At 40.4% G+C, this 27,560-nt stretch overlaps 2 protein-coding genes across 4 annotated transcripts in view; both read left to right on the forward strand.

Moving 5' to 3' along the window:
• Positions 1–155: 155 nt before the first annotated feature.
• mvb12ba (multivesicular body subunit 12Ba) lies at positions 156–12,100 on the forward strand. Its single transcript, XM_058064615.1, has 10 exons — positions 156–673; positions 2,205–2,317; positions 2,464–2,571; positions 4,416–4,512; positions 5,457–5,586; positions 6,528–6,671; positions 6,835–6,929; positions 7,943–7,998; positions 10,417–10,476; positions 10,571–12,100. The coding sequence occupies exons 2-10, from the start codon at positions 2,207–2,209 to the stop codon at positions 10,655–10,657; spliced, it is 888 nt and encodes a 295-aa protein (XP_057920598.1). The 5' UTR covers positions 156–673; positions 2,205–2,206; the 3' UTR covers positions 10,658–12,100.
• A 789-nt stretch (positions 12,101–12,889) lies between these two features.
• Positions 12,890–27,560, forward strand: part of mapkap1 (MAPK associated protein 1) — a 15,280-nt gene continuing 609 nt past the window's right edge. The window contains exons 1-12 of one of the 3 annotated variants that reach the window (XM_058064657.1): positions 12,890–12,987; positions 13,644–14,114; positions 17,008–17,097; positions 17,566–17,714; positions 18,662–18,834; positions 18,914–19,090; positions 20,603–20,712; positions 21,675–21,782; positions 21,853–21,993; positions 22,461–22,598; positions 23,257–23,354; positions 26,050–27,560. The exon at positions 26,050–27,560 is cut by the window's right edge and continues 609 nt beyond it. In XM_058064657.1, coding sequence (XP_057920640.1) covers positions 13,832–14,114; positions 17,008–17,097; positions 17,566–17,714; positions 18,662–18,834; positions 18,914–19,090; positions 20,603–20,712; positions 21,675–21,782; positions 21,853–21,993; positions 22,461–22,598; positions 23,257–23,354; positions 26,050–26,172 — 1,590 coding nt within the window. In that variant the 5' untranslated portion in view covers positions 12,890–12,987; positions 13,644–13,831 and the 3' untranslated portion in view covers positions 26,173–27,560. Of the gene's footprint in view, positions 13,126–13,643; positions 14,115–17,007; positions 17,098–17,565; positions 17,715–18,661; positions 18,835–18,913; positions 19,091–20,602; positions 20,713–21,674; positions 21,783–21,852; positions 21,994–22,460; positions 22,599–23,256; positions 23,355–26,049 lie in introns of all 3 variants that reach the window. The other 2 variants (XM_058064656.1, XM_058064655.1) reach the window with 2 other exon arrangements.

Below are 27,560 nucleotides of genomic sequence, written 5' to 3' on the forward strand. Positions count from 1 at the left end.
TGTAGCTGTAGTTCCTGTAATTCATTGTTCCAAATAAAGGGCAAGACAAAACAGTATAAAGAAATGTTATATTATGATTGTAAGTTCGTGTACGGACATGAGCCGTGGGTGAGTGACAGTCATTGGCCCCACCCCCTTTTCCGACAGAAACACAAATCTTATTCAGTTGAACTTGTAATTGTTAAGATTATAGAGTTTTTGTTGTACAATCTGTACAAAAAAAACGCTATTGTAGCCGGTGGTGGTGTTGTATTTTTGAGTGAAAAAGTGTCATTTGGTGGGGTATAGAACCTTAGGTAAAGACAGATTGTTCAATTAATATCATATTCTGGAGACTTAATAGTGATCATTTGATATAGCTAGAGTTATATAACTGTTTACATAAAAGTGTACAATGGGTTTAACGACGCAGCCGGATTGCAGTCATGAACAGCATGAATAGTGTGGATGGGGGTGAGGCTCCCCTCTCCTGTTAGTTGACGGGTCTCATCCTGTGTTGTTGACTTTATGGCATCCTGTCGCACTATGTTTTAAACCACTATGCTAGCTAGAGCCCAACAATTACTCGATCGGTTCGTTGATGACCACCACTTCTGGAGATTGTTGCAAGAAATGGGAGTGTAACACAAGGGAGACTACGAACACTGGTTTGATTCCATTTTGGCCATTTACGGTAAGTGAGCTAACGGAGCTGTGTGTCAATGCTAATGCTACTGGTGCTAGTGTTCAATGAGTTGTCTTTGCAGCTCTTTTGGGGAAAATACCAGGTTTTGTCTTAGGTAACCTGTCTTAAAATGTGTTTGGGGTGTAGCATTATTTAATATACGTTATTGAAACCTGAGATAACTTTGGCTTCTTACGTTAGCACACAGGGCCCGTTGTTTGACGCAGTATTGTCGCTAGCCAGCCAGCTTCCTTGCTAGCTAGCTAGCTAGCAGGCGTGTTAGCGCTGTGTGTAAGGTAAACAAGTCCCAGCTGAGCCGCACCGTTAAGCCGTTAACTCTTTCAGTGAATTCTTTACATTACACTAATGTCTCACAACACTAATGTTTTTGCACTGCGCATTCCAAAATCAGACTGACAGTAAAATGTGTCGTCAAATATTAAGTTTGTGTGCTATATTTCTTAAAGCACAAGCTAATGTAGCCAACTGTTTACTGAATTGTCGGGAAAAGGGCTGCAATCACCCATTTCTACATTAAAATCAAGATCGGTATGGTGTGCAGTCATTATAGTAACATTTATATAGAGAATATACTGAACATGTGGATGTGTACACACACACACGACGCGAATTTTAACTACCTGAAAAATTACAGGAATTTACATTTTGCACTATTTTATATAAAGGAGATTCTAACTAGACATTCAAAATGCAAATATTTATTGCAAACAAACATTAAAGTGAAATAGGTTGTTCATCAGCTTATCAAAAGTTTAAGATCTCCCTAAAATTGAATTCAAATGTTGAAAAAACGGCTTAGCTGCACCATTGTGGTTAAAAACCTCACAAATAGTTTTGAGCATGCTTGATGCCAGTGTTTCTAGGAGGCTCGTGGGACTGTTGGTCCGGATGGTGAAAGTGGCCTCACGGAGGGCATCCACTCTCTGGAATGGATGTCTATTTTTGTAAACTTCCCTTGCCACCCAACCTCAAATGTTCTCATTTGGTTTTAGATCAGGGGAACACGCAGGATGGTCCAAAATAGTGAGCTTGAAAGAAGTCCTTTGTCAGGCATGTATTGTGAACTGCAGCGTTGTCCTGTTGAATAAAGCCAGTCATTACCACACAGACGAGGGCCTTCAGTCATGAGGGACGCCCCTTGCAATGTCTCCACATAGCACCTGACGTTTGACGCCCCTGCACAAGCTGAAGTTCCATTGAAGGAATTGACACCAACAGCCGTCTTTCTTTTAACCAAGCTCCTTGCTGAAGGGACAGGCTGGCTGCTGGTGGAAATACTTATTTCTCTCAAACACATCCATATGGATAAGGCTTCAGGCTTAACTGTAATGTCTGAGACATACAAACCATACCATACTATAAATATTCTGGGATGATTGTGTCTTTCTAAAGGCTAAACTCGCACAACCAGCAGATCAAATAATGATTGTTGCAAATTTGACGTCATGGATCCTTATAAATATAAAAGTAGAAATAATTCACCCTGTGTTTTTTTTTTGTTTGTTTTGTTTTTGTACAGAGATGCCTGAGGTCCGGGACCTTTCTGAGGCGTTGCCCGAGATGCCTATGGACCCCATCACTGGAGTTGGCGTTGTAGCTTCCAGGAGCAGGGCACCAACCGGTTATGATGTTGTAAGCATATTTGGACTTCTTTATTGATTTGCTTTTATGTTGTAGCAATTTTATTATCCCAACTTTTCACACTAGCATCATTGGCACCTTACTAACTACTATCCTGCATTGATGACGGCTTGTCCATGAATCCCATTTGCCTCTAGGTGTCGACAACAACAGATGGTTTGGATGCTGATCTTTGGAAAGATGGACTTTTCAAGTCCAAGGTGACCCGCTACCTGTGCTTCACCAGGGTCTTCTCCAAGGAAAATGTAAATGGCATCTTCAATCTAATCAAAATCTAATGACAGTAGATCCCCGCTTTTTGCAATAGTTCTGTTCCGGACTCAGCACATGGCTTGCTCCTCCCCCTCTGAACCGTCCGACGAGCTTGATGTTTGACATTTTCAATTTTAGATCAGCATTTGCAATAAAAGTGACTAAATGATAGAAAGTATCGGTGCTCACCACTAATGAATTTTCATTTAATTCATTTCACCTCCCTCTAACACAGGGGTGCTCATTAAGTCGATCGCGATCTACCGGTCGATCGCGGAGGTGGTACTGGTCGATCGCTGGTCGATCGCGGCGTAACATTAAAAAAATATCATCCTAGCATCAATGCCGTCACTTGATTGATATACAGGGCAGCCATTCAGATGACAACTGAATGTTGCCCTTCGGGCGACCAATCAAATCAAACAACGTCTCTAAGTGCAGCAGAACTTACGATGTCAGCCTATCATCCATCCCCGTTACTTGATTGACATACAGGACAACCAGTCAGATGACAACTGAATTTTGACCTTTAGGTCACTGCTCATGCGTAAACAACGATGCAAAGTGCTAAGCTAGTCGGTGAATTGCGTCAGATTTTAAGCCCTCGCTAAAGTTTATGGTCACTAAAATGAGTGAAGTAGCTGGACCAAGTAAAAAGGCAAAAACATATCACTTCCATACGGAATAGGAGGTGGACTTTTTTTTCCCACAATGTCTTTTTCGAAGTGCGTTTGCCTGGCTAACCTGGCTATCAGCAGCTACTGTCCGGACTATGAATCCCTGGCTGATTCAATTCAGTGCAAGTCATCAAAGTAAACTCCGGTAATTACAAAAAATGTTCATAGTTAATTATGTGTGTTTTGCAATATTGGCTCATTTGGTTATGTAAGGTACATCAACATACATTGTACGTACAAATAATCCTCAATACATTTGAAAATAAATAGATGTTTTGCATTTTTGTAGTGGGTAGATCATTTTGACTCGGTCGTTTTAAAAGTAGCTCGCATGCTGAAAAAGTGTGAGGTGAGCACCCCTGCTCTAACACATAGTTTTAGGGCTGCCATTAATAATTATTTTGTTGTTCGATTAATCTGATGCTTGTTTTGATTAATTGCCCAAAATGAACCAAAACAAACAGTTAGTGGTTTGGTCCACAATGTATCAGAAAAGAGTCAAAAACTGAAATCCGAGGATATTTACAAAACTAGAATAACTATTTAGTAATTGGACAATTGATTATTCATCGCTTCATTGATTATTCGTTGCAGCTTGACATAGATTAACTTTCTCCTGCTGCTCAGCTTTCTAGAGCATAAAAACAAGCTTAGAAATCTCCAAAACCTCTGTCAAAAACTACCACTTTGTAGACTTGCAAATGAATAAGATGTGCAGCTCTTCAAAGTGGAAGTAGAAGGCAGGAAGTACCATTTAAACCTCATGCCCACAGATACCGAGCAGTCTGCTGTGCTATTATAGTTACGTATTGTGCTTACGTCAATTCAAATTTTATTGATGTAGTATATTTAAAATAACCCTGAGATGACCGAAGTGCTGTACAGAAATCAAATAGAAATACAAAAACAGTGTCAATAAATATATCTTTTTAAAATAAAATTACTTTATGATAACAAATGAAATTAATATAAATTATTACAGACTTAGACTAAATAATGTTTTTTTTCTGTTTAAAAATGTATCTTTAGAGAATTTTTTTTTCAGTTTAAGATTATTTGCAGGGTTGTGAATGTGCAGGGATCCACTGTACACCGTTTACCAACTGACTGAGTAGCGCATTATTAACCCCTCCAAATCTTATTCCACTCTCTCCTTTCAGAGCCATTTAGGAAATGTTCTTGTTGACATGAAGCTGATTGATATCAAGGACACACTCCCTGTCGGCTTCATTCCAATCCAGGAGACTGTTGACACTCGTAAGTCACCTACGTTGGACCAAGACTAAAATAAATGCACTAAAGCAAGGGTGTGCAAACCTTTTCCACCGAGGGCCACATATTGAAAAATGAAAGGATGCAAGGTCCACTGAAATTTCACTGTTTCAAATTTCTTCTGAAGTAATCTTTTATAAATGTTCATTTCGTAATATGACATTATTCCCATAATATTTTGAATGTATTTTCTTTCTTCAATCTGTTCTTTTTAAACCACTATTATTAAAATATGCTATGTGGTGGTGTTCACATGTTTTTTGAGGGGATTAAAACAATTTTGAGCAGGTCCCTTTAGGTTATAATCTTAAAAAATTGCTATCTCATGAGAGGAACAAGCTGTAACAAGCAATGCAAAGTATCATTGTAGCCCACGCATCTGAAGTATGTGTGGACCCACTACTTTATGTTACTAATCCTCTCCTCTATGGCAGTATCATTACAACTAAAAGAGGACAAGGAATAGCTAAGTGACACTATGCTAACTGCTAAACTGCTGTAGCTACTACAGATGGAATAGGTGCAGATTCTGGAAGATCTGGAAAGCTTTCTATGCAGGTTATTGTGTGTAGCTGCTCTATCAGAGTCCACAACTCAATACAAAGGGCCGGAGAATGAGCATAATGGGTCCCCTTTAAGACTCTTCTGTGTCCGTGTGTGTCCAACTAAGGGAGTGTGATTCAGTATCTCACACACACGCATGTGTGAGATGGCTGCGTTATTTCTCATTTATTCAAACTACAGGACTCACAAGTGTTAGCTGCTGCGTTAAAATTTAGTGGCACTATTGTGGCAAATTGATGTGAACTCTTGACGGGCATGAGCTCTCGCCTGATATCATTGTCATTGGGGGTGCAATATTGGTCAAAAAATCAATATGATGTTTGATGTTTTCATCCTCTTGTGTGTATTTGTGTGTGTGTGTGTAGAGGAGCAGGCATTCAGAAAGAGGCGACTCTGCATAAAGTTTATTCCCCGAGACTCAACAGAGGCAGCCATCTGTGACATTCGTATCCTTGGAAGGTCCAAGCAGGCTCCGCCTCAGTACACCTTTATTGGGTTTGTTTCTTCTCTTTCTAATTTGTAAATAACTTTGAAATCAGCAGATGTTCCTCTACCTACATTTCCAGTCATAAGTTATCCCTTTATGCATTCCCACATATTACCAGCATTTGGGAGCAAATATGAGGAAAGTGGTAGAAAAATGGTAAAATACATCCAAATACATTTGTCTGTGTATGGGAGATCAATAGATGGTGCATTCAAGGACCGTCAAACAAAGTAAGACAAATGGCAGCTTGCATTAATCATTCAATAATCATGAGATTTCCAACTAATATTTACAATAATACAATTTGTTTATGTATTTTAATGACTTTGTTTTAAAAGAGCAATTAAATTAGTTTGCAATTTTGACTAAATGTTTTATGACTAGGCTTCATGGGAGACCGAGTGGTTAGTGCGCAGGCCACACAGCTAGGAGACCCCAGTTCGATTCCACCCTCGGACATCACTGTGTGGAGTTTGCATGTTCTCCCCGTGCATGCATGGGTTTTCTCCAGGGTTTTCTCCCACATTCCAAAAAACATGCATGTTAGATTAATTGGCGACTCCAAATTGTCCATAAATGTGAACAGTTGTTTGCCTATAAGTTCCTGTAATTGGCTGGCGACCAGTCCAGGGTGTACCCCGCCTCTCGACCGCAGACAGCTGGGATAGGCTCCAGCACCCACGCCACCCCACCTAAATAGTTTTTTTTTACTCAAAAACGTTTAGAATTTAAAACCAGTATCAGAAATAAACAAATCTTATTTTGAGCTGACACTGTAAAAATATCCAAAGTTAGCAGTTTTCTTTCTACACATTCACATTCTACACATTCATTCCTCTCTCAGAAGTTGCTGTTTGAATAATCAACATTTCATTCATGTTTTATGCTTTATAGATTGCAGCTTTAATGGTATGGCATGTTTAAACATGTAACGTTTTTTCTCTGACAGAGAACTAAACAACATGGGTATCTGGTATCGCATGGGTACTGTGCCGCGAACTCAGGACACCACTCATACATCATCTGTGAATGACGTCCAGAATATGAATTCTACCTCCTCTTCCGCCTCTGTCCCCGCACCTCCAATGACCAAGTAGGCATTCACAGTCCATCTTCCTCTGATTTTGATCAACATTTGCAATAAAAATGACTAACGCATTGATTAGTACCATCTGTAGAAACACTCCCCTTCTCTCTTTAGTAATTACCATAATTACAGAAGCATAATCCTTAGCACTTTTCCTTTTTGTTCACAGGAATATTTCCATGACCCTTCCTGCCAGTTTCAGAGGGAAAAACACGACCAGACCAGATTATGAGCACCAAAATTCAAACCTCTATGCAATCTCAGGTTGGCTACACTTTCGTCAACTTCTCTACAAAGTTTCAATTCTCATTTTGTATGCAATATGAAGCAAAAAATTGTGGATGACAAAAATACTGTGTAAGGGATAACAGTAGTAGTAGTCGTAGTAGTAGTAGTTGTAGAAGTAATTATGATGCCTCATTTATTCCTTTCTTTCTGTAAGAGTTTTGAAATGTCAGGGTTGGTTGAGTAGCTAAATGATGTTATGCCACTACAGGTTGGGGATTTGGTGCCTTACTTAATTAAGCGAGTCCGCACTTAGTCTAGTCTATAGTCTAGTCCAGGGGTGGGCAAACTTTTTGACTCGCGGGCCGCATTGATTTAACAAAACGGGGGGGGCAGACTATATATTTTACACGTACGTAACAGTCCACCTGGTATTTTTGTATCTGTAAAAGTGTCATGCAATCTGCTATTATTATTTATTATTTTATATTTATATTTAAATATTTTATATTTAAATATTTGTATTTGAATATTTTCTATTTAAATATTTTCAAATTTATTATTATTATTATCATCATTATGCTTGTGTCCCTTTTTTCAGGAGCACTTTGTAAACAACAGACCACATCAAATAACAAAATTGATAAAACCATCAAAAGGTTGGCTCAAGCCATGATGCCAGTTCGTATGTTGAGTTTAAATGAAATACTTTGGAAAGAACGGACGGGCCGTATTCAAACACTTGGCGGGCCGGATGTGGCCCCCGGGCCGTAGTTTGCCCACCCCTGGTCTAGTCTCTATTTTTGTGCCCGGTGGAAACTGGACCTTTGACCCTCCAGTCTTCCTGGACAATGCTAATTATTATATTTGATCCTACCTCATTGTGTCCTCCAAAAGGTCAATAGCTGTGACCCCATCATAGTGGTAATGTATATGGTAATCATGACTGAACTAAACCTCTTACTCTTCTTACTTGCTCCATATTAAAAAGGAGCCTGAACATTTCATCACTGCACATTTTGAAATGAAAATATATTGACCTGTCTTTTCAGCAATGGATGGTGTGCCCTTCATGATCTCTGAGAAGTTTGCATGCGCCTCGTCAGAAGTGAGTTTTTGCTTTGGTTTGCATCCAGCTAATGTATTTCCTGCGGGTCCTTTTAAACCTGTAACTTTAATCTAAACTACATCTGTGGGTGTGGTTTTATGCAAAGTGTAAGCCTTAATAGACTTTCAACTACAGTGTACTAGTGGCTGGGTGTCAGAGTCCACAAGCGGCATCTCCTGTCGCCAATGCTTTTCTAAACCGTGTTCAGGGTGGCAGGAGGGGATGTGGTCAAATCAAATCAAATCAAATCAAATCAACTTTATTTGTATAGCACTTTTCCTGCAAGGAGATGCCACACAAAGTGCTTTCCAGAATTAAAACAATTTCCACAATTAAAAAGGAAAATAATGAAGCAAAAAGAAAGCCCCTCCTTCCCACCCTCCATACTAGACCCACACACACACACACGCAAGCACACAATCACACACAGTAGGGAGACATGGCATGGTACTGAGGAACAAGGAAACGCCACCTTTGGGGCCGTCCACACTGGGAGGAGCTGCAGGCCGTGCCATCGGAGGACCAGCACCCGGGCCCCCCGACTCCGTTAGACGGGCGGACCCCCACATTAAAGGGAGGAACCCCCAGCCGGCCGTGTCGAAGGGACCCAAGGATGGCACCCCCTCAGCATACCCGAACAGCCCCCAGTGTGGAGGACCCCCCTGAGGAAACACTGGAGTTAGAAGCTAAAGACTAAGAGCAGAAAATATGACTAAAAAGATAAAAACAAAACACTGGAGTTAAAAGCTGAAGATTAAAAGCATAAAATAGGACTAACAAGATAAAAACAAAACACTGGAGTTAAAAGCTGAAGAATAAGAACATAAAATAGGACTAAAAGGATGAAAACATAATAAAAGCTTAACAATATTAGTTAAAAGCCTGATTAAAAAGGTGTGTCTTTAATCTTTTTTTAAAAATATCAACAGTCTCCGCAGTCCTGAGGCTCTCCGGCAGGCTGTTCCACAGGTGGGGGCCATAGTGGCTAAATGCTGCCTCACCGTGGGTTTTTGTTCTGGGTTTTGGTTTCGCTAAAAGGCCAGTGCCGGAGGACCGCAGGGTCCGCGGGGGTTGATATGGTAAAAGCAGATCAGATAAATAAGAAGGGGCAAAGCCGTTAAGCCGTTAAAAACAGTAAGAGATTCTTAAAATCGATCCTGAAGTGGTGAGTTGTGGTGAAGGGGTTAGCAGGAATGTAAAAAAATGTCAAAACCCAAAGGGTTAAAATGGGACAGACCAAGTGAAACGTCTCCATTCATCTTTGTAAGAAGGGGCACCATTTCTTCTGTGCGGGTGTCATCTGCATTCTATAATTCAGGGATCGCCAACCCAGTCGAATGGGATTGATGAAAGTCTCCTCCCAAAGAGTCACCAACATTTTCACCTCTGAACACAACTGTACACCTCGCCACTCTCCACTGAGCCCATTCTCCCAAAACTAGACAATGCTTTCATGCTGAGGAGCCAGAGCATCCCACAACGACTCACCCCGCAAACTTGTGGTGCGTGACGTCTGCCCCCTAAAAAACTAAGCTGCTGCAACGCAGATCCTTAATGCTGACTGTTGTAGCATATCGGCCATTGCTCATCCATGAAGAGAAGCCAACTAGACACATGCCCAATCCCGATGGAGAGCCACAGAAGCAGGGTTGGCCAAAGTAATTTCCAGGGGCCGAAACAAAAAAAACAAACAAAGTGGAAAAACAGTTCCTGCATTTCTACATTTTTTTTCTACATGGGATGGGCGGAGACAAGCGTCTGCCTTTGTCCGTCTTTCAACTGGCTGTTTAAATCATGAACAGTCTAAACAAATAAGTTTATGTTAACTGGTAGAGGCTGAATAACAAATAACTCAGAAAGACTAATACTATTCTGAATTAGAGTCATCTGTTCATACTCTGGGCGGCACAGCGGTCGAGTGGTTAGCGTGCAGACCTCACAGCTAGGAGACCAGGGTTCAATCCACCCTCGGCCATCCCTGTGTGGAGTTTGCATGTTCTCCCCGTGCATGCGTGGGTTTTCTCCGGGTACTCCGGTTTCCTCCCACATTCCAAAAACATGCTAGGTTAATTGGCGACTCCAAATTGTCCATAGGTATGAATGTGAGTGTGAATGGTTGTTTGTCTATATGTGCCCTGTGATTGGCTGGCGACCAGTCCAGGGTTTACCCCGCCTCTCGCCCGAAGACAGCTGGGATAGGCTCCAGCACCCCCGCGACCCTCGTGAGGAAAAAGCGGTAGAAAATGAATTGTTGTTCATATTTGATGTTACGTATTTATTCTCCACATTATTATTATTTATCTTCTTTTGTCTCCGGTATTATACAGGAGCCACACAACGACATTTTGTTGGCAATTTCACTGCTGTGTTATTGTGCAATGACAATAAAGGATGTCTGTCTGTCTGTCTGTCGTGCAGTTGCAGCAGGTGGACCTCATTGGTATCACCATCAAAACGTTGGCTGAGATTGAGAAAGAGGTCAGCATTTCCGATTTCACTCCTAATTTCGCTTTATTTTCCTGATTTGTGTTTGAACGATCTTGGATTAATACAAAGTTTTCCCTTCCATCAGTATGATTACAGTTTTCGCACGGAGCACAGCGCCGCAGCCCGCCTACCTCCCAGTCCAACTCGGACCTCCTTGAGCTCCGAGGCCTGATGAATCCACTTCAGCCCCCCCACCTGCGCCCCTGCAGATACACCGACAGGAAACGCCTGCTTGTATTTATTGAGGGCCACCCCACTTGGACTTGCATACACTCCACTCACCCACAACAACTGTGTGGAGGAAGGGAAATATCAGTTGGAGTTCTCTGTCAGGAAGCATTTTATTCAAGTGAAACGGAGAAGTTCAATGTGAGGAGAACCACTGCACACGACACTGAGTCCATGCTGAGTTTAAAAATGGAATGGGATAGCCCACTGTTTTAATGTATTGGGGGAAATTTAGATTCATAACTTAAAACATACTGTTTCTGTGTATTTCTGTCAGTTGAGTCAAAAAGATGTTTGGAGCCATGAATCCTTTGCCCGGTGATTTCCACTGATTGATTTTGGGCATTGATTCATTTTGCTGTCAACACGTTCCTGTAACCATGCTTCATGTTTTAATAATTAGCATGCGTGCTGAAATGTTTATGAGCCAGCATGCTATATATTGACACTGACTGACCTTTGCAAGACTAGAACTATGAGACTACAACCAGGTCTGGATAGAGCTTACCTAACAACACCAATGTTTTTAAGAGTTTTATTTAAACCATACAATTGCACTCCAAATTATTCAAACCTTACAGAAATTATATTTATTTGGAAGAAAACAAAAACAGTGTAGCGATAGTACAGATCATCACATTTCCTTTAATGGCCATTAGGATTGTCACAATGAACTTGACTCACAAGATGAAAACAATGACGCAATATAGGACTGGACAAACTTTTTTTGCTGAGTCACTAAACAATGCAGGTACATTTTTAAATGTTTTATAACTTTGCACGCAGGGCCTAAGCATCACATTTTTAACTGTTGAACTGTAAAACGTAAAATAATGAGGGCAGGTGAAACTGCTCCCACTAATCATTCATATTGATGTGTAGTTGTGTAAAGACACACGGAAAATAGACGATTGCAGTAGATTTATGTTCACACGAAAAGAATTACAGTTCGCTACAAGGGAGCGATGAAATAGATGCTACTATCACATGTCATATGCAGCAATTGTGTTTTGATCTGACAAATCTTAAGTAGCTTTGAGCACATTTAGAATTACTACTGCTTCTTGGACATTAGCTGGGAACACCAAGGTAGGTAGGACTGCAAGGTTTATAGTGTGCGTAAAGCACCTGATGTGCAGTTCCGATCCTGCATTGCCACTTCCACATAAGCTCACAGTCCTTCACGTGACGTCCTTATGGCTATCTATTGAAAGTTGGTACGTTTTGAAAATAATGTCATTCACAAAGCGGCTTGTATAATTTCAAGTGCAACTGTGTGCTTTATCTTAAAATGCCTGTCATGTTTAAAAGGTGCGTGAGAGTTGTTTTTGTCATCGTCTTTTTAATCTGCATATAGATATTGTCCATATTAAATAGTTTTCCTTAATGCACTCTGATGACCATTCTTACAAAGCATACTGGCACATCTGCTTGTCAGTGATAGCACCTACTGTAATGTTTTGATTTCATTTCTGAATTTCGATGCCCACTTCGCAGACCGGTAGTAATAGCTGCAAACACCAATGAAGAAAAAGTGGCTCAAAAGTTTGGCTTAACTTCATAAAAAAAGAGCTGCCTTCTCAGTGCAACACAATGATATCATGGACACAATAACACTGAACACAATTCACAATTATGCATGTCCAACAAGCTAAGCTTATTGGTAATGGTTTGATTTTATTTGAACACGCATACAAGTTACAATGGAATACATCACATAATTCAAATCACAATCCTAGCCCTCATACATTTTGCATCAGCTGCCATACATTTGTTCAATGTTCAACAGACTTAATGATGGTAATACATTAATAATTCATAGTTGACAGAGGCACTCTTTGATAATGAATACAGAGAGCGAAGTCACCAAAAGCCAGCCCCGGAACGCCCCATAACCACTCCACCCACAGCACAGGATCAAGGACTGGTTAGTGATTTTGCACAGTGGCTGGGAATCACTGTACTACAATACCCAGAAGGCTTTGCGCTGCAGACCTGGTAGAACTATGCTGTTGACTGAAGCTATACGAGTATTAGAGTTGTGCTGTTCACACAGCAAACCAGTGATAAGTACCAGTGATGATTTTTTGTTTTTGATGAAAGGCAAAAATATATTTTTTATTTATAATTTGCTTTGAATGCTTGTATCGCCACTTAAGGTGTTATTTTAATAATCGATTGTACATACTGAGTCGAAACTGACACTCCCCGACAGAAGGAGGCAGTGCTGCGCCGAAAAGCTAGATGCACAACTTCCGGTAAACAAGCTCAGCGGTAAGCAGCAGCATTGTTCATAATTACCAATGCAGCATTTCTTTTATGATTCAAACGCGTTTAGAAGGGAAAGGAAATATTGACGATGAATCGTGGGAAAGCTTTGTAAATCAACAGTGGAGCGTCACATCCAAGTAGGTAACTATCACAAATTACATTTACTTTACGTGCTCACTTGAGGTATTTATTGTTGACATATCCACTGTGTTCATTGTCAATGTTGCTAAAGTCGGTGCAGACTCATTGGCATGTGCTATTTAATTTCGTTTACTCAAGACTGTGCAAAATGTGCAACAAACAATGACATAATCACCTTGTCGATGTCCAAAATGTCGGAAGTACGACTAGCTGTCATCTTTTCCATAACCCCTAATGTTGTTTTGGAAGTGTCAAATTTTGCCAACTTTGTACCCAATATTGTACTTTCCAGTCAAATTCATCACATTCAGTCACTTCCTGATCCGAATCCCAAACGCTGAATCAACGTAAATGACAGCATAACGTGTGTCACATAAACAAGCGGTATATTTCACTCCAGTGTTCCAAGAAACAACAAAATTACACTGTGAGACGGGTGTATAAAAAAAAGCTCAAGAAAACTGCGTGTTGCTGATATATTTAAATGTCTAATCAGTATCAATTTCTGTCTTTAACAGTTATCTGCAGTCTTCCTGTATTGGAGCTGAGAAAAAATCAAGATGGAAATGGAAACTACTTTTCACTTTTCAACACCTTCTACGTTCTCACTTCATTAAAAGAGAACCTATGTCAGTATCGGCACGTGGGAGCCGTCGGAAGATCAAATAAACCAGAATCTGAAGCCAGTCTACATCAAGGTGAAGTAATGGCCTTCTTGGACAATCCAGCCATCATTCTGGCCCACATCAGGCAGTCTCATGTAACCAGTGATGACACAGGAATGTGTGAGATGGTTCTAATCGACCAGGATGTGGACCTGGAGAAGTGCCAGCTGGCTCTGGTACCTGGCAGCACCTGTGGGTCGGCAACATTAGACTCCTTAAGTGAGGGGGTCAGCACCATGACAGACAGTCACACGTGTGACCTCTCCCAGTCTATGGACATTACCTCTAGCTGGGACTTCGGTATCCGTCGACGCTCCAACACAGGTAGGCTTATCTCACCGACCACCCAGGACTGGGTTTTGTGTTGGGGTTTCCTTCTTTTGCACTGAGAGCCGTCCAAGCAAGGACACATAGAAGTCCAGTTTGGCAGCTGTTTGAAGGGTTTGTGTGACCAATCGGGGGCAGTTTTAAATTGTCATGATAAACCGGTGGATGACCATGACTGAAGTTGAGAATAGGTGTAAATCGTAGCTGGTCACTGCAAAACACAACACATTAGCACAACCTATGTACATTATAGCGATCTCTTTTATCTTATCTGTTATGTAAAACTATGACAGGAACAACATGAAATTAAAAGCATTAATTATTAATACAACCCCACCAGTACAGGTTCCAGAGTTAGTTTTTCAGAGAGGTTATGCACCAAACAAATATGCACATTAGCACTCAAAGTCATCATATATTTATGCATTCCTATATACATAGTAGCCGCGGCGGCTGCATGGCAGACGAGTGGTTAGTACGCAGGCCTCACAGCTAGGAGACCCGAGTTCAATTCCACCCTCGGCCATCTCTGTGTGGAGTTTGCATGTTCTCCCCGTGCCGGTTTTCTCCGGTTTCCTCTCACATTCCAAAAACATGCTAGGTTAATTAGCGACCCCAAATTGTCCATAGGTATGAATGTGAGTGTGAATGGTTGTTTGTCTACATGTGCCCTGTGATTGGCTGTCGACCACTCCAGGGTGTACCCCGCCTCTCACCCGAAGACAGCTGGGATAGGCTCCAGCACCCCTGCGACCCTCGTGAGGACAAGCGGTAGAAAGTTAATGAATGGATATAGTAGCCGCATTTGGGACCAAATGTGGAGCATGAGAGAAAGTTAGATGGTGCGTTCAAGGATCGTCAGACAAAGTGGGACAGTGGCAACAAACAATATGGACATTCCATTCACGCTCCTAAGAGGAGATTCAGCCAATAATGAATTGATGTGTGTCTGCGTATTTGTTGGCACTAGCGAGTGTACACAGGGTGCTGCAAGTGTTGTGAGCCAGCATCATGCAAGCAAACGCAAAGGGGTGATTGATATTCCTGTAAGGGTACCGTGCAAATGAGAGTATTCACAGTCATACCAGCAACAGTGCAGGTCCGGTACTTCCAGGGTCATGATCGATAGACATAGCCATAGCCATGTGAAAATATACTACAGGAGCAGTTTGGTGAGGTCATGGATCATGATTTTCAGTCTGCTTCCAAGTGGTTCTGGAAAAGCGTCCCGACATCTCAGAAGGGGGAAGCAGTTTGCTGTCCACAATGTTTACAGTAAGGTTTCTGCAAGTTTTGCCCTGAATTCCTCAATGTTGTGGATGTTGTGGGACTGTGTTGATTGACACGTCTCATTAACATTACGTGCAAGTTGGGAACAATACTTCTGGACTGGCAAAAGAGGGGCGGTGTTCCCCCTTTTCAAGAAAGGTGACCATTAGGTGTGTTCCAACTGCAAAGAGATCAGGAGGGTGTCGTTTATTTGCTGCTATGGAGGCAAGGATTAGCTACTTAAGGGAGTGACTCCACAAGGACATACTTAAGCTATTCAATACAAATAGGCCTATCATTGCAGCCCTAATGAATATATACTGTATTGTACATCAGTTAAGGTGTAAATAAGTCACATGCCATACTTATCGTGCATCACACACCATCCAGAGTCCGACAGAGCCCCGCCCCACAAAAGTTCTTCATGCACTAAAAGGATGTACATCACTAAATGTACTGCAAAAAAGGTCAGTAAGGATAATTCATAATGCCGCCTACAGAGAACACACTAGCTCCTCATTTTTTAAATCACAAATACTGATATTGCTGATGTAGTTATTAATGATATAGTTAATTAATGATATAGTTAATCTTCAAACAGCTAAAATAATGCTAAAAATAAACAATTACCTAAAAATGTCATCCAATACTACTCTACAAGAGAGGAGAAATATGATCTCAGGGAAGAACTAAATTTGAAACACTTATACGCTAGTACTATGTAGAGTAAGACCCTCAAACAATGCACAACGATGAGCCAATTCAAGAAACAATACAAGCAGTTGATGTTTGCTAAATACAAGGATGAAGAGTCTTGAACCAGTCATTATGTGCTATACTATATATTACTATATTGACACTTACTATGGTACCCATTATGTCGTTGTATGGTCATATCACCTCAAATGAAAAAAAATTAAATTATATTAGGAAAGCAGGAAGTGAACAAATGTAACAGTTACTGATTGTAAAAGTACCAGATGAAGGGGTAGGATTTAATAAGCTTTGCTTCTTCCTACTCCTTTTGGACATGTGGAACTGTGAACTGATTATGTGATGCACTCAATTGTAATCTGATGCATGTTCAAATGAAATAAAACCACTACCATTACCAAAAGTGCTACATAGTGTCCGCTAGTGCCCTAGTGGCAAGTCTATCAAGCTGTGAGGGATGGACCTAAAAATAGTAGTGAAAAAATGCCTTGATTCGTATCTGATTGCTTCAATTCTCATATTGGTGTATGTTGTTGGGGTGTGATGAGAATGTGGTATATAATCGATGGAATTGAATTGATTGGAGGGCTAAATTGTTTTGGGTTTGGAGTGTTGAAAAGTAGTATGTTTCTTTTGGGGTTGGTGAACCGCTGGTCAATCTTTGTGGTCCTGGTTGGAAAGCTGTAATGCTTCCAAATGGGCTTTAAGAACTGATCTGCTGTGGCTGTTTTATCAGGACTCCAACAAGATAACCATGAGAAACCCGGGGCTGCTGGTAAGATAAGAGGGATGATCAAGTTTAAGATCCATTGGGTCTGTCTTTTTTCTTAGCTGGCTATAGACTTTGCACAGGTTTTACGTTTGAGTCCGAGTGAAATATTGTAATTGTGCTCTTTTTTTTTTCCAGCCCAAAGACTTGAAAGACTGAGGAAGGAGCGTCAAAATCAAATCAAATGTAAAAATATTCAATGGAAGGAAAGGTCATCTTCCCAATCAGGTACTGTTCAACTTTCTATTTACAAATGTTTCTCACGTGATTTTTTTATCCTATTTTAGGTGGGCTAGGGTTATCACGAGAGAGAATATTGGAGTTTATAAATAACCTTTTTCATCGTATACTGCGGGGTTGCATGGCGACCGAGTGCGTGGTTTTTCTCCGGGTACTCCGGTTTGCTCCCACATTCCAAAAACATGCTAGGTTAATTGGCCAAATTGTCCTTAGGTATGAATGTGAGTGTGAATGGTTGTTTGTCTATATGTGCCCTGTGATTGGCTGGCCACCAGTCCAGGGTGTACAGCTGGACAGCTGGGATAGGCTCCAGCATACTCGCGACTTATAGACATAGAAAATGAATGAATGAATCGTATTCTACATCTTCCTTTTTGCATTTTGAAACTTGTGCAAAATGTAAATTATTGCAATTTTTCAACTGTTTATGATGGGTTTTTTTTGCTGTCTGTGAAGTGGAGGATTTGGCATCCTTTTTTGAAAAGCGAGATTTTAAAGACAGACAGCGGTCAACATGTGTGAAGTCCACACTTTCGCTCCGACTGGAACAGTGTCCCCAGCAGCTCAACAACCCTTTCAATGAATACTCCAAATTTGATGGCAAGGTGAGTTCTCTGGTCATCCAACTGTCCTAGTTGGGAACTTGACACCATTCTGTGCTGAGCTAAAGACTGGTTGGACATTTCACATTTTCAACCAGGCTATTTGTTAAGCACTAAAATGGCCGGAATCAACCAAGGTTAAATATGTAATGCTTGCGCAAAATAAAGTCAAGATGTGGTGCGGCATGTGTTGAAATAGCATACCTGTCTCAATAAGCCACGTGATACCATCCACATTAATACCAGTATAAGTTGCGACGCAATAAACAAGTGCCATATAGTGACATGAACAACACAGTGGAGTCTTGCTTAGTGTAGTTACCATTCAAGAAGGTCCACTCGAACCTATAAGTTAGTTTCACATGGATGAAATGATGAATGAAAGGGTTAAATGAAGATGTTATCTTTGTTATATTCTAATGTCAAATAATGAGGTTTACACATTTGGAAGTGAGCCCTGAATGCAGTTTTTGATGGCTGTGTACACCAAATTCGTCGCTGCAACCCAGACTTCCTTATATGGGCATGCCCAGGCACAAGCTGGATGTCAGTCTGAGTGTGCATACACTATAAAAACACTGCAGGAAGAGGTGTTGACTCTGGAAGATCTAGAAAGTTTTTGTGCAGGTTATCGTGTGTAGCTGTTGTATAAGAGTCCACAACTCAATACAAAGTGAGTATAACAGGTACCCTTTAAGGCAAGACAAGACGTTGATGAATTGTAGCCTCATTGGTCATCACCTGGGAGTTCGGGCCCTGGCCAGGAATCGAACAGCAATGTATACCATTATAACACCAAGGCAATATTACCGCAGTAGGTGGCCACACAAAATGTCCAACTGGTCTCACGACTGAAGCATTTCAAACATGTGAAATTCATGTTATTCAGAACCGACATGTGTATCTGACTGATATTTCTGCTCCCTACTCTGTTTTTACACTCGCCGTAGGGCCACATTGGCACAACTGCTACAAAAAAAATAGACGTCTACCTCTCGATGCAGATAGCTCAGGAAAAGGTTCATCCCATGACTGTGGTAACAATTGCCAACGCTCGGGTTCATGATCTCATCGGGCTTATTTGTTGGCAATACACAAGCGAGGGGCGAGAACCCAAACTTAAGTAAGTGCAAACATTTCAGCAATTTTTCACAAAATGTTACATTTTTCCTGGCATGACCGCTCATCTTCTCTGTCCTCAGTGAGAACGTGAATGCATATTGCCTACATATTGCAGAAGATGATGGTGAAGTGGATACAGACTTCCCTCCCCTGGACTCTAATGAGCCAATCCACAAGTTTGGTTTCAGCACTCTTGCACTGGTGGAGAAGTACTCCTCCCCTGGCATTGGTTCGAGACAATCACTGTTTGTCAGAATGTAAGAATTAAGAATGGATGGAAATCAAGCTTTGAAAAGTGACATAAATATAGCCTACAACATTTCACAGTCGCATAATTGTATTTTGCACGGTCATGTTTTGCTAAGTACCTCACAGCTAGGAGACCAGGGTTCAATTCCACCCTCGGGCATCTCTGTGTGGAGTTTGCATGTTCTCCCCATGCATGCGTGGGTTTTCTCCGGGTACTCCGGTTTCCTCCCACATTCCAAAAACATGCTAGGTTAATTGGCGACTCCAAATTGTCCATAGGTATGAATGTGAGTGTGAATGGTTGTTTGTCTATGTGTGCCCTGTGATTGGCTGGCGACCAGTCTAGGGTGTACCCCGCCTTACGCCCGAAGACAGCTGGGATAGGCTCCAGCACCCCCCGCGACCCTCGTGAGGAAAAGCGGTAGAAAATGAATGAATGAATGAATGTTTTGCTAAGTTTTACACGAGCACTGATAAATAGATAAATAATTATCATACATAATTTAATTTCAGCCTGATGTTGAGATCCTTCCATTTGAATGGGCTAAACTTGAACTTCATTTTTCACAATCGCTATATTTTAAGTCTCCATATTAATTTGCTACCGAGGGAAAGTTTAACAAACATGAGAAAGCAGCATCCAAAGTACAAAAATACATACAACCAGCGATAAAGCCCCATTTTCTAGGTCTCCACTCTCTCATCCAGACATGGACACACTGTACATTGGGTTTCACAGGGCAGGGACTGGGACTCCAATAGAAATGAAATCTCACAACATAATCCGGAGTAGTGAACAACTTCATGCTCTGTCTCCCTTCTGTCTGCTCTGTGCTCTTTGTGCTGTGAGGTGTTCAGGCGCACTCATAATTGTGAGTATTAGGTGCTAATTGTGTTTCATATATATTTACATACATACCCCCATGTCAATTGGCGTACCCCTCTTTGGGAACCAAGGGGTCTACTTAATACAACTTACACAGGGATGATTATATACTGTGGGAAATGGAAATGCCCTGACCGACACAGCTGGCCTTGGCAGTCACACAGATAAACCTTTTTGTGGACGGGCGCTGGGGCTTAGAAGTGCTCATTTTTGGATGACTTTGTGGCCACATTGACAGTAAGTCTGTAGAAGACAAGATAAGGCCAAATCTCAAGGCCATATCGACAGAATTTTAATGAAAGCTCAGTGAAGAATTAGTGGATCGGGGTTGTTTGTATATGATGTGGGAAACCTTTGATGTCCAAACCAAAATCTCGACACAGTCAGGATTTAGCTTTCCGGCTGTTTCTGTCAGAATTGTTACATTTATGATATGACAGTTCATCATTGGGCAAAGCTGCAGCACAATAACGTGGTGGCAGCCCAACGCTGTACTAGGAGACGGATTGTTAAACGTCAACCACCTCTAGTCCGCTGCCTTAAAACTCACATTTTTTAAATATCTGTCCTAATGACTGGGTGGGAAATGTACAGGAATATCTTTCATAACCTTCCATCTCCCTATCCATTTTAGAAATGCTGCTCAGGGTTTTTCCTTAATCCCAGTGGACAGTCTGAAAGTGACCATGAAGGAAATTCTTCAGAAAGCTCTAAAAAAGAGAAAAGGCTCACAGAAAGGATCAGGTACTTCCACATCGTATTTGGTTATTTCATATTCTGCCTCTTGTATATTTATATTTCTATGTATTTGATAACATTTTTCTAATCCAGTTACAAATATACTTCCTACTTAAGTGGAATAGCAGATTATAACTATTAACATAATTTATTAACTTTGCAACTATTTGAGAGGACATGATTGACAGCAACGTTGGTTTCAGCACATTTATCAAATTACATAGATTTAAAAACAAAACAATTTTGCTTCCCAGCCATTTTTCAAAAGCCATCCATCTCACTACTGGCCATTTTTTTATGTTTTTGACTGATTTTTCAAAGCATACAATATTGTGTTTTAAGGCTATACAGACATGGAATATAGCAAAATAAAGATTAGACTCTCATTAGAAAAGAGTGTCTTTCCATCTTATTTCATAGTAGTAGTCAGTAATCAGTAGAGGTAGTAGGTAAGTTTCAGCAAAATATCAGTTCTCAACAAAAAAAAAGGGGCGAGAAACAGCTTTTTGTGAAAATATACAATTCGAGCATAACTTTCACGTTGAAACAAATTTTAGTTACGAATATAACGAACACCATGAACTAACTAACTAAGTTATTATAAAATGCACTTCTGCCACCCGGTGGCAGTTTTTCCATCTTAACACTGCACCAAACATGTTCACTTTTATTGTGGAGTTGCATCATCACCTTTTTTTTTTTGCCTCCAGTGCAAAAAATGTAAAAGATGTATAAATACGTCTTTGGGAGCTAAGGGGTGAAACATGTCTTGAATCCAAAGTAAAATAAGCACATGGTGATGTAAAAAGTCAACATAAAATAAAATGTCCAAGATGTCCACAAAATAATAACTAGTTCGGCTCTTCCTATACAAAACCCATAAAACCATGCAATATTTTTCATATCAAATATTTTCACCCTCCACTAAGCAAGCAAGCCTCTTTAAGTTGACTGTCATCCCAAAATAGGTCCGATGTATCGTCTGGAGAAGCAAACAGACCCAAATATTGCAGTAGACCTTGATTCCACACTTGAAAGTCAAATCACCCTGGAGTTTTGCCTGGTCAGAGAAAACAGTAAGTGATCCAGCATATCCATTATTGTTGTATGCTAATACATTAATAACGCTATGGGCTTTATTTTCAGGTTCCAGGGGTGAGGAGAGCTCTGAGGAAGATCTCCCCATTGACATCACCACCGTCCAGGATATGCTGAGCAGCCACCACTATAAGTCCTTCAAGATTAGTATGATACATAAGCTGCGCTTCACGACAGATGTTCAGCTCGGTAGGAACCGCTTACTGGTGGCTGACCTGTACTGGTGTATCCGTATCTCAATAATTTTGTATGGTAGTTTTATTTTAACAGAAAGAATATGAACCCAAAAAATCCAGGGAAAACAATGTTTGAGATAATACATTAATTTATGTTTAAAGGGGACCTAGTATACTTTTAGTATGCTGTATTGTCATGTTAAACGATGCCAAACACCGTTTTTGTGGGAACCACAAAATCCAAAGAATTACAGGTGGAAATAGGTGCAGATTGTGGAAGAACTAGAAAGCTTTCTGTGCTGGTTATTGTGTGTAGCTGCTCTGTAGGAGTCCACAACTCAATACAGAGGGCCCCTTTAAGAACACACTATATTAATAATACAAGACGTGTGCCGCATTGTAAGAAAACCATAAAATGTACGCAAACCAAGACAAAAAAAAAAGTTAAAAGAAAAAAGGTGACCTCACCTTTATTTTCAGGAATTTCAGGAGAAAAAGTGGAGATCGATCCTGTGACCAACCAGAAGGCCAGCACAAAGTTCTGGATTCGTCAGAAACCCATTTCCATCGATTCAGACCACCTGTGTGCCTGTGACCTTGTTGAGGAAAGAAGCCCTAGTAAGTGTCATGTTGTAGGGACTCGTAGTGGGACTGTAGAGTCTAAGACAGGGGTGGGCAAACTACGGCCCGGGGGCCACATCCGGCCCGCCAAGTGTTTGAATACGGCCCGCCCAATCTTTCAAAAGTATTTAATTTAAACTCAACATACAACCTGGCATCATGGCCTGAGCCAACCTTTTGATGGTTGTATCAATTTCGTTGTTTGACATGGTCTGTTGTTTACAAAGTTCTCCTGAAAAAAGAGACACAAGCACATAATAATAATAAAAATTAAAATAATAATTATTATATTATTATTATAACTATTATGATTATTATATTTATTATATTAATGCTAATTATTATATTAATTATATAGAATAATATTGTTATATTTGCATATTGTACATAATAATAATAATAATTATTATTTTAATTTTATTTTAATTATTATAATATTTTATTATTTTTAAAATATTTAAATATAAATATAAAATAATAAATAATAATAGCAGATTGCATGACAATTTTACAGATACAATAATACCAGGTGGACTGTTACGTGTAAAATATATAGTCAACAATGGTTTTTATATTTATTATTATTTATGATTCCAAATTGGAATCAGATGAATACTTTTGAGCTAATGATGTGATGTTTATTTGTGTGTCACAGATCATGCCATATTTAAGATCACTTATCTGAGCAACCACGACTACAAGCCTCTCTACTTTGAGTCGGATTCCGCTACAGTCAATGAAATAGTTCTCAAGGTGAGTGTTTCTGGGTGTGTTGGATGAGAGCGTGCATCCACTTCTTTGGTTTTCCAGTTTGTTGTACTCAGTCCCAGACGAGACATTGACTCGACAAAAAAATAACACTGGAATAAGTCGAAGTATAATGTCTCAAAATTGTCTCTACAAATTTCTCCTAAGAAATAATGTCAAAATTTTGGCATAAATTTGCAACAGGCTAACCAAGACTTCAAAAATACACAGCCCTTTTTTCCGAGAGTCTTATTTTGTTCAATGCCGTCTGTCAGGGTGTAATGTGCAGTGTTTTTATTCTGACGGCCTGGTCTAATACACGTTAGACCAGGGGTGCTCATTAAGTCGATCGCGAGCTACCGGTCGATCGCGGAGGTGGTACTGGTCGATCGCTGGTCGATCGCGGCGTGACATTAAAAAAATATCATCCCAGCATCAATGCCGTCACTTGATTGATATACAGGGCAGCCATTCAGATGACAACTGAATGTTGCCCTTCGGGCGACCAATCAAATCAAACAACGTCTCTAAGTGCAGCAGAACTTACGATGTCAGCCTATCATCCATCCCCGTTACTTGATTGACATACAGGACAACCAGTCAGATGACAACTGAATTTTGACCTTTAGGTCACCGCTCATGCGTAAACAACGATGCAAAGTGCTAAGCTAGTCGGCGAATTGCGAGGTTTTAAGCCCTCGCTAAAGTTTATGGTCACTAAAATGAGTGAAGGAGCTGAAAACTGGGCCAAGTAAAAAGGCAAAAAACACATCACTTCCATACGCATATGGAATATTATACGGATATTATGATACGGATATTATCCATGACTGATAAACATTTGGAAGTGTGCTTGAGGCTGGCTATCAGCAGCTACTGTCCGGACTATGCATCCCTGGCTGGTTCAATTCAGTGCAAGTCATCAAAGTAAACTCAGGTAATTACAAAAAATGTTAATAGTTAATTATGTGTGTTTTGCAATATTGGCTCATTTGGTTATGTAAGGTACATCAACATACATTGTACGTACAAATAATCCTCAATACATTTGAAAATAAATAGATGTTTTGCATTTTTGTAGTGGGTAGATCATTTTGACTCGGTCATTTTAAAAGTAGCTCGCATGCTGAAAAAGTGTGAGCACCCCTGCGTTAGACTATAGTTGTTCGTGATGTTCCAATGACTGTGATACATCCACTCACACATATTTACCTTATAATCACCTACTAGTGTACGGCACACAAATTGCCAAGTGTGCTGCCTGAAATGTGTCCTCATTGTCATCAGTCGCGGAGCATCGCTTTCCCAAGCGGTGGTGAAATGAGCCTGAAGTACACCTGGAAACGGTCGTCTTGGTGCTGCAGCTCACAGAGGCAATCAAGCTTAAACTCTCTCAGCTCCTGTCAGCCTCTGGGGATGTGATGATTTATTGTTGCACTCCTTCTTAGAAAGAGGAATGTGATGGTTTTGCTTTCAAAGCCATCAGGCTTGACTGTCTGCAACACACAACTCTGTCTATATTCCACAGTATATTGCTACCCAAGCTGTACACTGTTTACTCTCAAGTACTTTATGTCCAAGGTTCCTTTCTACAGTTGTTTGCTGTTTTGTGGTTGAACATGGCCGATCATTAGTCAAAACTAGGGCTGTCAATCGATTAAAACATTTGATCGTGATTAATCACATTTGTGTCCATAGTTAACTCACAATGAATTGCTTTAATCGCAGTTAGGAATAAGTTTTTATCTATAATAAGTGGAGGAAACGATTCAATGTGCAACTACAACGATAATTACATCAAATTTGTGTGTGATGTCAGCTAGCTAGTGTAGAATTGTGGAGTGTTAGCATGGTTAGCAGTGAGCCAGTGACTGACTTGAGTTGTGGCTCCACTGTGAATGTCCACAGTATGCGCTCCCTGTGCCACTGCAGTAGTATTCTACTACACTGGCCACTGGTGTCAGGAATGTTACATTGAGACATTAGTCACCAGTTATCCGGTCAATCAAATGTTATTTATGTTTAAGACTTATAATTTTATATTATTATGTCTCATGTATTGGGTAATACAAGTGTAAAAATTACTATAGGGGTGTTATTTCATGTCTACAGGGCTCTAATAATGCTTAACAAAGCCTTAACAAGGTTTTCTATGATTTAACTATTAAAGTCTTCCATTTGTAAATAAGCTGCGATCGATTCGAGGCCCCGAGAATATGAAACTCAAACATTGGTTTTTAAATCCAATCAGTTCACTTCCCATTATTTTACATTTAACATACATTTAAAAAAACAAATAAAACGTCTTTAAATTGGGTCAAGTAATCCCTCATTCATCGCAGCTAATTGGTTCTAGAACTGACTGTTACAAGTGACTTTCCGCCAACTAGGATTCCTTATTTATGAATGGAATATGGTTGTACTCCACACAGAGATGCCCAAGGATGGAATTGAACTCGGGTCTCGTAGCTGTGTGGCCTTCGCACTAACCACTCGTATGCTAACACTAACACTGTATGCAACCATATTCAGTCATGAAACAGCATGATTTATGAATTTATAATTTTTCAACGCGAGTTAGACACAAAATTCAGCGTGTGAAGTGGCAAGTGATGACTAAGAAGTAGTATCTTTAGACGGGGTAAAGAGCAGCAGCCACCAACCAACTTGCTCACATAATTGTCACTTTTTTGTCTTCCAGGTCAATTACATCCTGGAGTCTCGTGCTAGCACCACACGGGCCGATTATTTTGCCCAAAAACAGAGGAAACTTAGCCGCCGAACAAGTTTCAGTTTCCAGAAGGACAAGAAGACTGGCCAGTAGCCAGAATGGCCAGAATGGATGCCGCTTCCAGATGTACACAGACACACGAAGTAGCCTTGTGGAGACTACGGATGGATTGGAAAGATTTTTTTGTCTTTACATTCATGCGCTTTTTTTTTTAATGATACTCAATATGTACTTTTTTCTCTCAGATTTGATGTATTGATTGATTATTGCGTTATTTTCTTTGTGCACCAAGTGGCAGCAGACTGTGAAAGTAAAAGACGACAATGGACAAAAAGTTCAATTTCTAGTATTCTAATAATTTCAAGTATTAGAAATATGCATTGCAGTCATCATTTAGGCACAGACAGTGTTCACTTCATGGAGAAGGAAGTGGTCATTTAGGTAAGGAAACTGCATTTGGTTACATATATCGATAATTTGCTCCATCAGCAACAATGACTTATAAATAAAAAAACATGCAGTGAGTGGGCAATGTGGATTAAAATCAAGTTTGTTTGTGTCTATAGGAATCTGTTATTTACAGATTACACTATTTACACGGTTTAATGTCAAAGAAATAGAGACGCATTATTTCTTAAGGTCACAATATCGATGCTAAATTTTGTATTTTCATGTATTATGGTTTTATTAGTAGTACCTATCCGGTGTCGAACGGCAACAATCTCCCCTCATGATTTTGAATAGCATTAAAGCGTTTCCTAGATCGTGACTTTGAATTGCATTGCCAATGGTTGTTGTTGTTAAAGGGGACCTATTATGCTTTTTCCACTTTTCTGACCTATAAATGTAGTTAGAATGTTGTATTCTCGTGTTAAACGATGCCAAAGTTTCAGATAATGAGGTTTGTGCATTTGGAAGTGAGCCCTGAAAGAAGTTTGGGAGGGCACAAAATGCTCTGTTTCACAAGGCGTGGTAAAACTGTTCTTTTGTGATGTCACAGAGGCGCGGACTTCCTTATATGGGTGTGGCTGTAAGCCACATAAACTCTCTGCCCTCCCCCAATCACTGTTCTGCTGTATACAGTACTTGCTAGCAAAGGGAAAGCCACATTTGCTTCCAATTCCCAAAGACGCCACCATCAGGCACAAGTGGTTGGAGTTCCTGATTCCCTACCAGCAAAAGAAATGCATTTTAATCTGTCAATGGCATTTTACACCGGACTGTTTTGTGAACATGGGTCAGTATGCAGGGCTTAAAGTATTCCGGCACCGTTCCGGCGTTTCAATATGACCAACGGAAAAAAATAATAATAATCTTCCGGACCCAGACAAACACAAACTAATTGTAGCCATGCGGTACAATTACGAATAACTACTTCACAATTGGGCGGCACAGCGGTCTAGTGGTTCACGCGCAGACCTCACAGCTAGGAGATCAGGGTTCAATTCCACCCTTGGCCATCTCTGTGTGGAGTTTGCATG

This window comes from Doryrhamphus excisus, chromosome 2 (assembly GCF_030265055.1).
Source record: "Doryrhamphus excisus isolate RoL2022-K1 chromosome 2, RoL_Dexc_1.0, whole genome shotgun sequence".
In the NCBI taxonomy this organism is placed as follows: Eukaryota; Metazoa; Chordata; class Actinopteri; order Syngnathiformes; family Syngnathidae; genus Doryrhamphus; species Doryrhamphus excisus.

What these genes read in the sequence shown, in the direction of transcription:
- mvb12ba (XM_058064615.1), top strand. Translation starts at nt 2,207, where the DNA reads ATGCCTGAGGTCCGGGACCTTTCTGAGGCGTTGCCCGAGATGCCTATG. An exon ending in CCTCAGTACACCTTTATTGG is followed by an intron (nt 5,587 to 6,527) that starts GTTTGTTTCTTC and finishes TTTCTCTGACAG; the next exon opens with AGAACTAAACAACATGGGTA. An exon ending in TGGCTGAGATTGAGAAAGAG is followed by an intron (nt 10,477 to 10,570) that starts GTCAGCATTTCC and finishes CCCTTCCATCAG; the next exon opens with TATGATTACAGTTTTCGCAC.